The sequence below is a fragment of the Clinocottus analis genome, unplaced genomic scaffold, assembly GCF_023055335.1.
Source record: "Clinocottus analis isolate CAN_PGR_092001 unplaced genomic scaffold, fCliAna1.0.p SCAF_12, whole genome shotgun sequence".
Taxonomy (NCBI): Eukaryota; Metazoa; Chordata; class Actinopteri; order Perciformes; family Cottidae; genus Clinocottus; species Clinocottus analis.
Window position 1 is genome coordinate 8343440 of NW_027175843.1, and position 16900 is coordinate 8360339.

The 16900-nt window shown below is 40.0% G+C and overlaps 1 protein-coding gene across 1 annotated transcript in view; it reads left to right on the forward strand.

Annotated features, from left to right (window-relative positions):
• The first annotated feature begins 91 nt into the window (after positions 1-91).
• The window catches only part of tmprss3a (transmembrane serine protease 3a), a 77493-nt gene continuing 60684 nt past the window's right edge, over positions 92-16900 (forward strand). The window contains exons 1-4 of the mRNA XM_068573027.1: positions 92-550; positions 2246-2462; positions 3145-3258; positions 11229-11345. Of these exons, the coding sequence (XP_068429128.1) occupies positions 92-550; positions 2246-2462; positions 3145-3258; positions 11229-11345 (907 nt within the window). The remainder of the gene's footprint in view (positions 551-2245; positions 2463-3144; positions 3259-11228; positions 11346-16900) is intronic.

Genomic DNA, 16900 nt, shown 5'->3' on the forward strand with positions numbered 1-16900 from the left:
CAAAGCCTTCAGAACCAAGCTGCAACTTTTTCAAAGGTGCCTGTCACAAACGCAGCCCAATACCACACACTTCCCGGCGCTGCAGGAAATCATGACCAGCTTTCCACAGAGCGATATCAACGCGCAAACAAGGAGGTATGCAGCAGACATCTCATCTCTGGCTGAGGAGTTCCAACAATGCTTTCGGGATTTTGCAGCTATTGAGAAGAAGATCACAATGTTTTCCTCTTCTTTCTCCGTGGACCCTGATGATGCTCCGAACCACCTGCAGCTGGAGGTCCTTGAGCTGCAGTGTGACGCCGAGTGCTGCAGTCGACACCAACAACTCTCTCTTGCGGACTTTTACCGCCAGCTGGATGAAGGCAGGTTCCAAGAGATTCGAACATTTGCAAAGAAAATGCTGAGCTTGTTTGGCTCGACGTACTTGTTTGAGAAGACCTTTTCGGTTATGAACTTTAACAAGAGCCGCGTGAGGACACAACTAACTGACTCTCACCTGCGTGACATCTTGCGCATCAAAACCACTGCCTTTGAGCCAGACCTGACCTATGTACTGCAGGCCAGATCTCAGTATCACCCTTCACATTAGTGCAGGCACGTCGTCTGTCACCTGAGATGAGTAAATTCTAAAATCTCAGTGAATATATTTTTTTTTGTGACTTAAAAGTTGTGATTTAAAAGTTCAAATGTTTGCACATGTGAATAAGAATAGCTATTTCCCTATTTTGTATTTAAAAGTTCCAATGTTTGCACATGTGAATAAGAATAGCTATTTCTGTTTTGTATTTAACATGGTTTTACTTTCATATTCCTTTGTTAATTTCTATTCCAACCTTGTTAATAGAGTAATGTATGAACCGGGTGGTTTAATCGTCTGCATGACGCAACACTGTAAGAACACAGATGAAGTATTTAAGATGCTTTATTGTGGTTCGAGATGGACTACAAGGTTGTAGTTTCACCGCTGCAGACAAACTGACATCACTAACATCGCCTGCCATCGCGTCATAACTACGTCGCTCGTGAAAGTGGAGTCTGATTCTCTAAACACTGTGGTTGTCTTTTCCTAACTCCTCATGAATTCTCCTTACCATCTTTCCTTGACCCCGTGACGTTTCCACAGAGGTCAAGGAAAAGTGCCTAGGGTTAGACGTTAGGAGGTGATTATTTGACTATTCGACCGCAGCCGATGTCTGGTTGGCTCAGATACAATTTGAAAGAGGTTTAAAGCATCCAATTGCTTTGTAACTAAATCAGGGGGGTTGATCATAGGTCACCCAGAAGGACAAACTCAGAGGAAATGTGAAGGGCCAACAGTTCACCAAGGGCATTAAATGTGCATGCTGGAGCAGAGGGTGGTCTATAGCAAACAGCAACAAACAGAGTGAAATTTGTTGACAGTTTAAGTTTTAACGGTAACAGTTCAAATTGCTTAGGGACTGATTTAGACAGCTTAACAGAACATTGCAAATGGTCTTTTACAAATTTAGCCACGTCGCCACCCTTGGTGGCTCGATCCTGACAAAAGACGTTGTATGCGACTTTCTAGATCCGAGACACCTTTCTTAAGCCATGATTCGGAGACAGCCAGAACATCAGGGTTTGCAGTGTGCACCAAATATTTTAAATAATCATGTTTTGGCAAGAAACTACAGATATTGACATGTAGAAAGCCCAATGATTTACGATCACAAAAATCATTTAACGACAGATTAGAGACAGTTAGACCATGGAGACCAGGCCCTGGGTTTGGGTGAACATTTCCAGAGGTGAGACCATGGATAGCGGGCCTTGGGTTTGGGTGAACGTTTTCAGAGATGAACAACATGAGAATGATTAAAACACGTCTGAGGACAGTGCTAAAATTTTGCATATGTTTATCTTTCATTGACGGTTTTGTCAAAATTAAAACGGAGTCGTGGAACTGCTGCAATAACATGTACAAATGAATACGCTTTGTTACTCCTTTGTACTCTTACATGTTATTGCAGCAGTATAAACTAATGCGTTATACAAACAGAAGCAAACCTTCTAGATTGTATGAGGGAATCTGCAGTCTTACTTGGTTTTCCACCTTCTGCATCCATTGCACTTGGATATTGTCGTTTGCACAGTTGACAATTCAAACCTTGAACCCAAATATCTCTTTTGGCAAGAAGTTCAATCCCAAATACATCTCAGAAATCTTGGATAAGTCTCCATACTGGTACCATTTCCATTTCCATCTCTTTTGCCCCACATTTAGGAGGAGACACCCCAACAACTGAACCCCTCCAGGATAGAGGTGGTTTCCGTGACGGAGGAAGACCTCCCCACTGTTGATACCCCCAACACACTGAATGTCAGCCCCCTGGGCAGCTTTGCCCAATCGGAGAACGATTCTACCAAACCTGACGAGCCGCGACCTTCAGTTGCGCCCGGCCCCACCATGCCAATCACGAAGGTGCAGCCATTTATCAATGGTGAGAGCCTGGGATGTTCTTGACTTGATAGTACAGCATTAAACCATGGTTATCGAGATTACTGCACACAGCTAGGCCATGTCCACACTACTACGTTTCCCACTGTTATTAACGTGGATAATAGTGCTACGCCTGTCCCTGAAAGTCATTTCCTTACCTTAAATACAAGTCTATGTTTTTTATTCACCTTTTTTTAATGAAGCTTTTATTTGAGACGAAGGACTAGCTGATCATGAATGAAGAGGTTTACAGGTAGTAAGCTGTGTTTAGACTCTGCAGCTTCGATACAAATTCTCCCATCGAGGGCAAAAGACTGACCAACATGCGGTAAGTGAGTTATAGGATGATATAACTTGATATATCTTAGGTTGCATTTACACCACACATGTTTTTCCAGCTGGTTGGTAAGGACAATATGAACTCTGTTAGTACCAAATAACTACAAAATCATACCAGAATGAGGCTGGTGTTATTTCCTATTTTGCAAGTTTAAAAAATAGAAAACCAAAACTAACCTGAATGTATCCACAAACAAGTATTGTGTGTAAATCCAAAATCTGTTCCTCATGGAATTGTATTGATGAACAGCTTTTCTCTGAGAACTCTGCTTGATGTTTGAACTGTTGGCTATTGTATCCTATCCAAACAGTGTAGATGTTCATAAAGGATTTTGTCTCAATAGAGGATGACTTGGAGGAAAGCTGGAGGAGCAGACTGTTGGCGCACCGCTTGGAGGCGCTAATGGCTTCGTGCGTCATCGTGTTGGTCATTCTGGCTCTTGGCCTTGGCCTTGGAGGTAGGAGCCATGTGCTGTGTAAACTTTGTGCTTTTAGCTTTCAAGGAGCCACTGTGGCATGGACTGCTTTTGCTCTATCAAAAGTTGATTCGTATACAATTAGTTGACTCAAAGAGTGCAGTCACTGACTCATTGTCTCACTTCCAGCTTTACTTCGATTGTCAGATAAGTCATGTGAATCTAGAGTTTCACAATTTTAATTTTGCAAGATGTTTTCTGCTTCCTGCTACTGCCTGCTTTTTGCACTCTTGCCTTGTAAGCTTTTTGCCTAATGAAAACAGCTTCTTTATATCTGCCTTTCTGAGTCTGCAGCTACGATTGAAAAGTATGAAAAAAATTATGTCCCTATGTCCTCATACGCACTATTCCCTGACCTCAATGTCACAAGGTCAAGGAAAGAAGCTATACAAAACCGGGGTGCTCAGAAAATCAAATTGCACTTTCACTAAGTTTTGTATTCATGATGCAATGGTAGTTTGTTAGGTTGGTGAATCTGCCTGGGGGAAACTATGATGAGTCTCTGATCGAAAATAAAAAGCACTTAATACACTTCATCCCCAACATTCTTACCATACTTGTCATGAAGACTATTATATATAAACTGCTCCTTCAAGACAATGCTGAAATTGTGGGGACATTATCAGAAAAAAATAGTACACATATGGAACAAATCATTTAACAACAAACAATTGATGCTGAATATGAAACAGAGTGCAATAAGAAGGGAGGGTGGATATTTAATTGGGAGTATTGAATATTTACAGGTGATTCTGCAGGAAATAAAAAGCAAAAAAAAAAAATAGAAGAAAACTAAGGATAAGTAAAAAAAAACAACAACTCTACTGCTCACTCCTGCTCAGCCGAAAGTACAACTGAAAACTCAAGTCATGCAGACACAATTTGGGGATAGGTATTCGTCGTACTCTCTTTAAAAAAGAAAAAAAAGAAAATGCCCGGTGAGTTTTTGGGAAAAACACCTGGTTTTTTTCAAGGAGTTTTTTAAGCGGCTGCGCTTTAAAAAGTTGCGTCCTGTGTGATCGGCCCCTCAGTCCCCTCACCTCAGAATCTACCTTCTCATTAACGGTAGCGTTAGCTAATAACTTTCCACCGGAGCGTTAGCTAGCTGGCTAACATCGCGTTCTCTCCTGCTGTGTTCAATGACAGAATTCATCAAGCTGAAGCTAACGTCAGCTAAGTCTATGTCAACAGATCTCCTGGGTAACCTAACTTAGATATAACATAAAATATTATATTACCATGCACTCGCGCTACCTTCTGGCACGCGCATCTGTTCGCAGTTCACTGAATATAAATACCCCCCCTCAAAAAAAACAACTCATTGAATCTACACGATTCACGTAGGTCACCTATTTTGGTTTCAAAACGGCGAATTTCCACACAGATACAGATACCACAGATGTTCACACCCCATTGTATGTTCTGTTCTACAATATAGTTCATACTAATTCTACCCTCTGATTCGAGTTTCTTTATTGTGTGGTCCTTCTCTGCTGACATTAACTTAAGGCTCTGTAGTATATGTATAACCATCTGATACTAACCCTGAGTTAAGCATATTCATCTACAAACTATACCTACCTTTTAGTCTTGTGATAGCAGTATCATTTTATTACATGTGTCCATCCAGGCTAATCGGTGGAGCCAAATGTCAAACATATGATGTGATTTCTTTGTAATCGTCCAAAATAATGTTAAGTATGGGTATATTTCCAAGTAAGTCACTGATCGATACGTGTGATGCATTGAGTGGAGCAATGCGCCATGTATTGAGTGGGCTGATCTGACACTAACTCACAGGCCACTTTTTCTCGCAGTCCGCCCCTGGTAAACTAAATAACAGAGACAGAACTTATAAAATACAAGATTTCATTAACTGCAACACTAGTTTTTGTCACATATCGCCTGTATTGTCCACAGAAGGAGGGCTTTTCCTACCTTGGCTGTACAAAATGTCTGAATGATTGCCTTGCAGAGCATAACTAGCCATTAGAGCATACACATACATACATACATACATACATACATACATACATACATACATACATACATACACATATATATATATATATATATATATATATATATATATATATATATATATATATACATACCCAAAGGTAAAGGAGCCAGAAAAGTAATCAGAGGGAAGCTGTTTACAATATCCGGGTCTCAATCAGGAAACTTTACATGTTTACTGTTGAAGATCTACAGGTGCCTGTATCCTATTTATGATGTGAATCATAACATCTTTTCTGCGCTATCACTTTCTCAGTACATTAAGTGTTTATTATTTTCAATTTGTTTGACCTAATGGGTTATTATCCTGGTCATGTGATTGCCTCCTATAGGTGTGACCACACCCATTTAGTTTGTTAAATGCCCTGAAGAAGAAGATCAGTATTTGGTCAAACAAAATAGGTGCGGACACACTAGTATGAACAGCTAGTAGGACATGACCAGGATAATAACGCATCAGCTCAAACACTGGATGGAGATACTGAAAGCCCCTTTAAGAGGTTAGCGCATGCATTACCGTTTTTTCTCCTTGGAGATTAATAAAGTACTTTTCATTCATTCATTTCATACCGTTGTGTGGCATTGTGTCTGCTTTTTTACTAATTTACATTTTGATCCAGTTTTTACGAAACTGGATAAAATAAATAAATTAGACCCCTTTTCTCGTAGTTACGACATCCTGATCTTGTAATTACGACATCCTAATCTCATAATCACGACAAAAGAAAAAGGAAACGTCTTTAAATCCTCTCTTAGTGGCAATGATGGCGCTATCGCAGTTAATCTGCTATTATTACCTTCTCGGTTTGATGTCGCTATTGCAGTTAATCTATTATTACCTTCTTGGTTTGAGTCACTGGGAAATACTGATGTTTCTGAAAAATGAGGATGGTATATTAAATTTAGTATGTCAACACTGCGCAGGCATCTCAAGGTGTTAGGATTGTTTAGGCGGAAAGCCCAGTTTAATGTGCTGGATGTCAATCTGTTTCTGCAGGAGCAGTTGAACTAACACGACATGCTTCATGGATCCAAATTCATGCATTTGAAATGCATCCAATCTGGTTTGGTAGTGACTCAAAGAACTCTGCGGCACCTGTTAAAAATCCTAGATCCTCAAGGAGTACAGCTGAGGCAACGGAACCGTCGAAGAAGACGCATGTCTTGTTGCATTCGGTCAATGTTTTCCTCTGCAACACCTCGCTTTCGAAGAAAATCCCATAAACCATTGTCATGCGATGTTTGCTCGGCCATTTCCTTGGTTTCCTGGAAATATATATATGTTTTGTTGCTTAATCAACAATCGTCATTCTCCTTGAGAACTGTGAGAGCTACCAACTCTCACGGTTTAGCTGTGTAACACACGCTTTTCCATGTTTTCACACGCACTCAAGCAACACAACCAATTTCTCATGGCAAAAAAAAATTCTGATTTTGAACCGAGGGGCGTTCATTCCTTTTCAAACTCCCGACGATAGATGGCGCTAAGGAACGCATCTGTAAACCTATTCACTGCATAGACATCCTATTTACCTCAAAGAGTCCCAAAGTTAGCAACAGAAGAAGATTTTCAAACAGGCACAGCCTCGGGAGAAACTCAGGCGGAGCAAAGAGACTTAGGTGTCAGGGCTCTCAAGTGTCACGCATTGAGCCTGACTGTCACTCATTTTGGACTTAAGTCACGCCCAGAGGTGGTCTTAACATAGATGCATAGGTAGGCGGCTGCTTGGTGCTCCTTACCAGTGGTTGTAGTAGGGGGGCCCCCAACCAACCTCAAAAAGAAAGAAAAAAAAGAAAAGAAAAAGCCCCTTATCATCTTGAACACTTCAAAAGAATGGTCAATTCTATTAACATTTTTAAGAAATACGTTGAAACGTAGAAGTAGTAGTTAAAATGACCAGTTCATGGTTATCCGTCGTGTCTCTACACCCCCTACTTTCACAATGAAATAGACGAGTCCATAACGGTGTGTGGCGCGAAAGATAAACACACAGTGACAGGAGGGCTGAAAATTACACAGAGACAATTCAGAAGAAGCAAGACAAGAATAAAAGCAAAAATGATACAAAGTTATCCAAGCGGCTCAATTAAAAGAAAAAAAAAGAAAAGACACTTTTTTTTACGGCTGCTGGGGATACAGGCAGGAACGTCTAAAGTGTTGAACATGCCATTACAGCAGTAGCAGCGCCGCACAGACATTGAGGTTTTATAAATATTACTATCTTCGCAAAAATACGTCACAGAGATATAGTTTCAAATCTGGCGGAATCAGTAGATGTTCCACATCTACTAAAAAATTTCTTCTTGGGGATTAATAAAGTACTTTTCATTCATTCATTCATTCCTTGTCCTATTCTTGCGTCATCGTAGGTGATTCACAGCGAGAGATTCTACACACTGCTGTGTCATATTATACGCTTCAACGCGTGTGTGTGTGTGTGTGAGAGAGAGAGAGAAGGGAGCAGGCAGTTTAGCCTGATCCTATGGCGGAAGATATACTGGAGTATAGTGCAGCTTCACAGCCTGAAGGATCCTATACCGGCGATAAAGAGGACAACACCTAAAAAAGGGATCCATTTGAAAATGGGTAAGGGTATTTACTGAACTTTGCAATAACATATTTACCAAGTACCTGGACATGTAAGCCACCTAAAGCTGCACCTAACACGGAGCTAGCAAGCTAACAAGACGTGGATGGCTTCAGGGTCTCTATGAGACTGAACAGTGCGTAATAAAGTATTGTCACGATCCCCGTTAACTTTCTTGAAGTGAATTTAGTACGACGAGTAGTGTTGAATCTTTGTGTGTTTGTAAGACTGTAACTATCGTGTTCACATTAGCGGTAGCTAAACAAAATTAGCACACAAGCTAACAACACTCAGATACCCCCGTTAACTTTCTTGAAGTGAACTTAGTATACATAGTTGTGTTAGATCACTGTTATGTGTTGATAAGACTGTAACTACTGTGTTTAAGTTAGTTTCTGCTAACCGGAGCTAGCAGAAGCATTTTTAGCTTGTTCCCTGACCATAGCTGGCTCTCTGATAGCTTAGCAACATTAGCACGTAGCATTCGTTACGTGTGGGGTATAATTACGTCTCTTTCAGTGAACTTATACTAACTATGAGTAATGTCTTTTACAAAGAGGATTCACAACTGCCAGGGTCCAGAGGACAACATACAGCATAGCTGCAGCAGGCTCTAGTCCGTCTCTGCAGATCACCAAGACACAAGCAGGCCACAAAGCCAGCCACAGCTCATCATCCCCAACATATAATAATACATTTGGTTTTAGACATTTATTTACATGTGTTCACAATGGTATTGATGTATACCACTGCTTTTGTGAATCCAAGACCTTTTGGTTAAAACTATTTCAAAAGACAAAAAAAAGGCATGAGGAGGAAGGGACAGAGACAAAAGCAGATGGAACACTCAGCACTCTAACACAGTCATAAAGAAGAACAGGAGAACAGAAAAAGGAGGAGAGAAGGAAAGACAAGGGCGAGAGAGTAAAAACAGGCATACGGAGGAAGAGAAACATGAGGGAAAGAATAGAAGGGACAGACACAAAAGAAAGAAGGTAATCATTTAACGATACAAAAATTCATATTTCTTAATCCCAATGATGGACTGCTGTTGTTTTTTTGTTATCCTCTCACTTCATGATGAAAGATAGAAGCGAATTTTGTTCATAGACCATATTGTTAGTTGGTGACAATGTTTTTTAGTATTACTATCATTATCATTTTACAGGTACAGTTCCTACATCTGCACATCATGTTGGTGTGAAGACCTGTGAGAAAATGTCAACTAGTAGGACTCTGTGTGAGAAGCGTGTGATGTGGAGAACAATCTCTCTCTCTCTCTCTCTCTCTCTCTCTCGCTCTCTCTCTGTCTCTCTCTGTCTCTCTCTCTCTCTCTCTCTCTCAGTGCGGTTACATGGATTCGAATAACTGGCTTAGTCCGACTAAAATCGAATTATCCAGTTCATGTAAACACCTTTATTCAAATAACTGCGGTCCGACTACGATCCGATTAACACCCCTGGATAACTCGATTCGATTCGATTGATAATTCGAATAACGCTGCATGTAAACGCTGAATCGGATCGGAACTGGACAATGCGTTTGTGCGCATGCTCAAGATCCCGCCGCCTCCTCCCTCCCTCCCTCCCAGGTCGTGACCCGGAAGTCGAAAGAGACGATAAGTTGTCACGGCCGGCAGAAACAAACAAACGTAAAAGTCGGGTTACGAGCCGATAGTACCTTCGGTGGGTGTCTCCGCTAGCTCCCTGCTGTAGCCAGCTAGCGCTGCTGCTAGTTCCCTGTTTGCTCTGCGCTAGCTCCCCGACAACCACCGAAGCTAGCGGGGTTCTCTCCATTATGAAGAGTGAAGAGGTCAAGCGGAGATGGCTGTATCACCACTACATGTAATGAAAACAGCGCCACCTGTCGTATCGGATATGACATGCATTCGGCCAATGATTCGATTTATTCACTGCCATGTATATTCGGATAACAGCAGTTGCCCCGAGAGAGAGCATAGTCCGACTAAAGCAAGATTCGAATTATTACCAGCATGTAAACGCACTGACTCACACACACACACGCACACACACACACACACACACACACACACACACAATAAACAGTGCTGGTTTTCCTGGCATTTTGGCGAAGACAGGTGTTATCTGAAACTTTATTCTCTGTTTGGTTCCATTGTGACTATTAGTATGTGTAGTGCTACACTTTGTGCGTTCTCTGCTTTCCATCTTCATTTTGGAGTAAATAAGTGTATGCAAGGTTTATAGGGGAAGGTTTTTTTTCTCCTCTCCAACCTTTACTTTCCTGTAGATTAGCTTTACTTGCCTATCCACCATTCAGTCGGTAAAATCTTTTTTTATTCTCTTTTAAAGATCGAATGTATGTATGGGGCCCCATACATACATTCGACCTGGGCCCCCAATTTGCTAAATCCGCCACTGGTCACGCCCTCCTGCCACACATATTTCTCACAGCTCGGTAAAATGTTGGTCACTCCTGGCAAAATCTCACTCCAAGGTTTTTTGAAAAGTTGGCAGCTCTGTTTATATGATGTCAGCCAACACATATTAGTAGACCCTTTAAGTTGAACGACGGCTGAGGGACTGACACACAAATACTAGGCGTCTACAATTGATGAAGTGAAAACGGGACCTCTATGAACTAGTTGTCTTTGCTTAAACCTGAACCGTGTTGGAGCCCACAACAAGCAAGAAACTAAACCAAATGTCTGTGAGTATACGTGAATGTCAATCGCTTGATTCAATTCAGTTTATTTTGTATAGACTGTAGATCCGAACCACGACAGCACACTTGAGTACTTCTTTCAACCTTGACATAGGCAACACAGACTAGATCCACTCTTTACTTTTCACAATAAAACCCATTGACATTTACAATGTGTAACTGTTTACTGGAGGGAACTCAAATTCATCAGAGAATTTTGCAAAAAGGAAAATGAGCCCCGGGCTGGGGAAGTTAATCACACCTGGCGAGAAACACACAAGAGCAGGAAGTGAAGTCATCTGAAATGAATGGAGAGGTGAGTGACAAAATAAAACAGAATTCCCAAAAGTTACAAAACTGTGAAAACAAGGAAAACAAAACTAACAGAACTTAATGCGATCTTACAAAGCGGATGCCTTGAGGCTAAACAGCGGGACACATGCACTAAAGTGCTTCCATTCTCTGCTCAGGGACATTACTCAACCAGGTATTTAGCTAAAAGTTATTGGTTGCTATATTACGTTTCTAAATGTCTTCCGTTGCTCCTTTAAGAGAATTGTGTATTAGGACATATTATTAGTAACTTATCATTGAATTTAGATTTGTTCAGCCTACCTTTCTCTAAGTGTGCGTGTGTGTGTCTGTGTGTGTGTGTGTCAACAGTGGGTCTGAGTTGTGTGGGGAAGTTTCGATGTGGCTCATCGTCTAAATGCATCAGGCCCTCCGCTCAGTGCGATGGAGAGGTGGACTGTGACAGTGGAGATGACGAGCTTGGCTGTGGTGAGACGCACACACGCATGAACATATGAACACGCAGGTACATACTGATCTTTTTTTTTAAAAATATGAGTTATTTTTAGAAATTACAAAACAAGACTTAATGTTAATAGACCTCACAAATAAGGAGTGAAAGGATAACTTATCAGACAGCCAAATGGTGAGGATACGCATACATACAGATCTTGTCCGGTATTTAAAATCAGCCAATTCAATGAGCTGTACGGTTTGAAAAATATGAATAATAGACAGATTTAAAGCATATAAAGTACATATATTCATATGTAAATATTCATGTGACATAAATGCGATTAAATATTTTAATCGCTTGACAGCACTAATATATGTATGTGTATATATATATATATATATATATATATATATGTGTATATATATATATATATATATATATATATATATATATATGTATATATATATATATACATATATATATATATATATATATGTATATATATATATATACATATATATATATATATATATATATGTATATATATATATATACACACACATACAGATATTAGTGCTGTCAAGAGATTAAAATATTTAATCGTATTTATGTCACAGTTAACTCACGATAATTCGCAATTAATTTCATTTATTTTTTCTTAATTTTAGTGCTCTTAACATGAAAAAGTGGATTGGCTTTCGTTATGCAAATGTTTTATTTTATTGAAAAACAACTGTGAAACAGGGCAGTTCAAAATAAAATTATAAAGTGCACATTTCAGGTAAACAAGGGCGAGAGAGAGAGAGAGACGTAGAGAGAGAGAGCTTATTTTAATTACTTGTTGTTTTATTATTATTGTTGTTAGTTATTTTTGTTATCTGTATAAGTTGTATATTTTCATGTTTTACTGATGTGTTTTGATGCTTTGGCAATATTCTTGTCGCAACACAAAGAGAGAGAGAGAGAGATAAGCATAGCAGTCAGGCTTCTTAGGTCCTTAGGTCCTAGGTCGTTGAATGCAATGCGTGTTATATCAGCTAGATCTTTGTTCTTCACAACGTTAACAGGCCTACACGCAGTAGCACCCATTTAGGTATGGCTGCAATAAGTTTGTTCTTCATTGTGGTGTCCATGTGTTTCTGTCCAAAGTCATCCATTCGTGTCTGGCTATGACGAGGCAGTGCGGAGTTAAGCTTAGTTTATGGTTCTGCGTCAAGTCAACGCCGTACCTACGCCGTCGACGTGACGCTGTCGGCGTTGAGCATTCGAAGTTCTGCGTCGAGAGACCGCGTTGCTTTGCAATTCAACGCCATGCCGCCAGGGGTGTGTGGCTGTGTGGTTTCAGGGGTTATAGCCGAGTCCTTGCTTTTCCTTCCAGTCACAGTAAACAATGGCAACCGAGGTGGAGCAGCTATATTTAAAGTCAGAGCTCATCAATATTAAAGAGCAAATGCTTAAATTGCAAATGTTGAAGCGCAGGCGACAGAGAAGACGTTTGCAGAGGTGGTGTGTACGTCCACTTTAAAAAAAAAAAAGCAACTGCCGGAAATTACGTTCTGATCGGATCAATCACAGCGCTTGCGGTCCGCGCCAACGCGATGCGTAGTTAGAATTTTTTGGAGGTGCACGTCAGGCTACGACGTAGGGGTCTGCGTCGACTTGACGCAGAACCATAAACTATGCTTTAGCATCAGCTGTATGCTTGGCCATCAAGTGGTATTTTAGATTGTGGAGGCTATGATGAAAGCTCAGTTCACAATGACAAATGGCTCATACCACTTCGGTCTTGTCAAGGGAATCGTTTGACAACTTTTTGAAATTAAACTTTCCATTCATTAGTGTCTTAACTTTCATTTTGCCGTATCGCGCTCACCATTCATTCATTTTAAACTGTAATGTTAGCCTAGCTTCCAAGCTCAAACGGTGTGCCTATTGTTTTGCTTCCGAATGAGCAACATCTGGTTGAGCTACATCCGGCGTTGAAAAATTTAAATGCGTTAACGCCGTTAATAAATACATATATATATATATATATATAGATACATATATATACATATATATATATACATATATATATATATATATTCATATATACTTATATATATATATATTCATATATATACATACATATATACATATATACATATATATATACATATACATATATATATATACATACATACATACATACATACATACATACATATATATATATATATATATACATACATACATACATATACATATATACATATGTATATATATATATATATATATATATATATATATATATATATATATATTTACTGCATATCCGCGAATCGCCACCTTAACGTGGTTTAAGTGGCTCAGTAATCCTGGGAGCTATGTTGTCCAGGGCATCAGAGATCCGGCCTTCTTGGAGTCGGTGGGAGGGGTCCTGGAAAGGGCGTTGTCTGCCGTCTCCATAGTTCTCCTGGGAGACTTCAACGTTTACAAGGGCAATGACAGAGAAACCTGGCGTGGGGTGGTTGGGGGGAACGCCAGGCCCGATCTAAACCCAAACGGTGTTTTGTTCTTGGACCTCTGTGCTAGCCACAGTTTGTCCATAACGAACACCATTTTCTAGCATAAGGTGGCTCATAAGTGTACCTGGTACCAAAACACCTTAGACCGGAGATCAATGATTGACTTTGTAATCATATCATCTGCGGCCGTATGTCTTGGACACTCGGGTTAAGAGAGGAGGAGAGCTGTCAACTGATCACTGAATCAGATGGTGGGGGAGCCGGCAAGAAAAACCTGGCAAAGCCCAAACGTGTTGTGAGGGTGAACTGGAAATGTTTGGAAGAAAAATGTTTGGAAGAAAATTTAACTGATTAATTGCATGATTTTTCATTATGCGGCAAATTCAATAATGAAGTAAAACCTAGTGTACGCTTTTATTTTGAAGTAATGGTATCAGAACAATATAACAGGCAGTTAACATACATACATATATAGTTGATGAATCTGTTTTCTTTTTTTCTTAACAGGTACTGTACAGCGCTCATTAAGAACAGAAACTACATAACAATACGTGCTTTTATGTCAGGCTTAAGTCAGAAAGTTGTCAACACTGCCTGTCGGTGAGGCTATGGAAGTGTGCGCGCACATACTTGAAACGCCTTTAAAGTAAAAGCCAAAAAAAAATGCAGTTAAGGCATGATCAAGTCATTAACACGGTTAATCGATTGAAAAGTTAACGCACTATTAACCCTCTTGACCCTGAGGTCATTTTTTCAATTTTACATAATTTCTGAAATTCACCTTTAAAAGGCACTTGCATATGTGATACCTACCCATGTTTTAAATCTACAATTGCAGAACAATCTCAGCACTCTATATAATGACGCACCATTGCCATGAGGCAAAAGTGTAAAAAGAAAATATGAACCTATAGGTAGGACTGCGCAATTAATCAAATTTGAATTGCGATCGTGATTTCGACTGCCCCCATTAAATGAGCATGATCGTCAGCGATATTGAGGTTTAAAATGCTGCTCTGCCACACATCAAATCAAGCGCTTTCTCAACTAACAGTCATTCAATCACAAAGGGGAGAATGAGATGGGAGGTGTCATGTGCGCACACCCTGCAGCGGCACTCTTAAAAAATGTCTGTCTGTAGTCTACTTATGCTACGTTCACATCAACGGCGTCAGTTGTGTCTCGACAAAAAAAGTGTGTTCACGCCAAAAGCAGCATGACTGATTGCGCCGCCACAAAGGGGGTAAGGCTTATATCCGTTGCTTCTCTCCGGAAAAAGAGTGATCTTTTCCGCTATCAACTATAGAATAAATAACCTGTAGTTCGGCTTTATACTTCTTGTGGAAGTCGCAAAATGTCATAATATGAAACGTTCTACTCTTTGGGTTCATAACACCATTCAGAGCGAATTTCACCGACTCCAGGAACTGCGTCTGGCTTATCACTGTAAAACTAGTGATGTGAATCAAGAAAAAGTCACATGCACAGAGTGTCTCAGAGTTGTGTCTGCGCCGCATCGCATCGCAACTCAACTAATTTATTTGACCACCTCAAAAACCACCATAAACCACAGTACGACCAATGTGTGAGGGCTAAAGCTAACGCTAAAGCTGCCGCATTGAATCTCCATCCATGTGCAACGTCAACACAGACGAGCATAACCGCTGTTGATTATTTTTATTTTTGGTAAACATTGAATTCATATTTTACACTTTATATTATATTGTGATGCAAATACCATTTGAAAATTAGCCAAAATGTAACACAATAAGGGAAGTAGAAGCAGTGTTCTTGTTCATTTAAATGTTAAAGTACAATAAAAGATGTTTCTAAAATTATTGAATAATTGTGATAAATAATCGTGATCTTAATATTGACCAAAATTATCGTGATTATGATTTTGGCCGTAACCGAGCAGCCCTATCGAAAGGTGAAAAATGTAATCTCGATTTTTGAAATTCTTCATATCGCTTGTGAAAAGATAACTTTACTCATGTGGTCGAACTGTTTTGGTGCTAGATATTGGTTTACCAAAATGTCTTAGGTTCACAAAATCAGTGAAATATATCAACAAAATGGTAGATACATGTATTCAAATGTCTAAAAGCAAATTTTGTATTTTCTTTTTTAAGTAGTGATGTGGTCTGTCACTACTTTTATCAAAATGAGAGAGGGACTGGGATAAAATGGACTGAAGAATGACTTTACAAACTAAGCTTCATAGGGTGTATTCAAATGGAAAATTAATATTACAAAGGTTTTTGTTTTCAAACTAAATATGTACTATATATTTTAGTCAAAATATGAACTACAGAAAAACAAACTATTTACTATGTTTCCACAATGTGCATGTTTCAGTTTGGTTTTTCCAAGAACTGTCTGTTCGGATAAAAACCAGTGGATCTTTGCAGCTTGGTGGGTGGGTAGTGTATTTAGGAATTTCCTGAGATTTCATTCGTAGTTTCACACAAAAAGTCGACGGACACCTAAATTGACAAATCACGATGAATGGCGGCGCTCGACGTAGACGCCAGCAGCTCCGTCAGCTCCTGTGAGGCATTTAACGGGCAAATTATACTCTTGCAACTACTGTGGCTGGCCACGCAGTTGGATCGACAGACTTGTTTTGGTTTATAGTTCCCGTGCGTTTTCCATACGCCAGAACAGTAGGTGGCGCAACGGCCGTAGAGTCAACCTGCACACCGATGTTCACCGATATCTCCCTCCAGAAATTCACCGCCATCTGCGTGTCCTTATACTCCTTCAAAGACAGGTTATATAAATGCTGATATTTGCGGACCTCTTCAGCCAAACGTTTTTCAACGGGATCCATTGTTCGTATTGCTGCTATAGCTTTTCAAAACAGCAGTGTTAAGCTTTGAAACCAGAAATGCGAGACTCAGAAAGGATGTGGTTCGCAGACCAATCACAGTCTTGCGGGCTGCAAACGGCTAGCGTAGCTTTGACGGATAGTCAGAAATTTTGGGTGACGCACGTAAGCACGCAAAATGGCTGATTTGACTACGCAAGGGGGTACATGCGTGTCTTGCGTGCTTGCGTCTCTGCGTAAAACCCGAGTA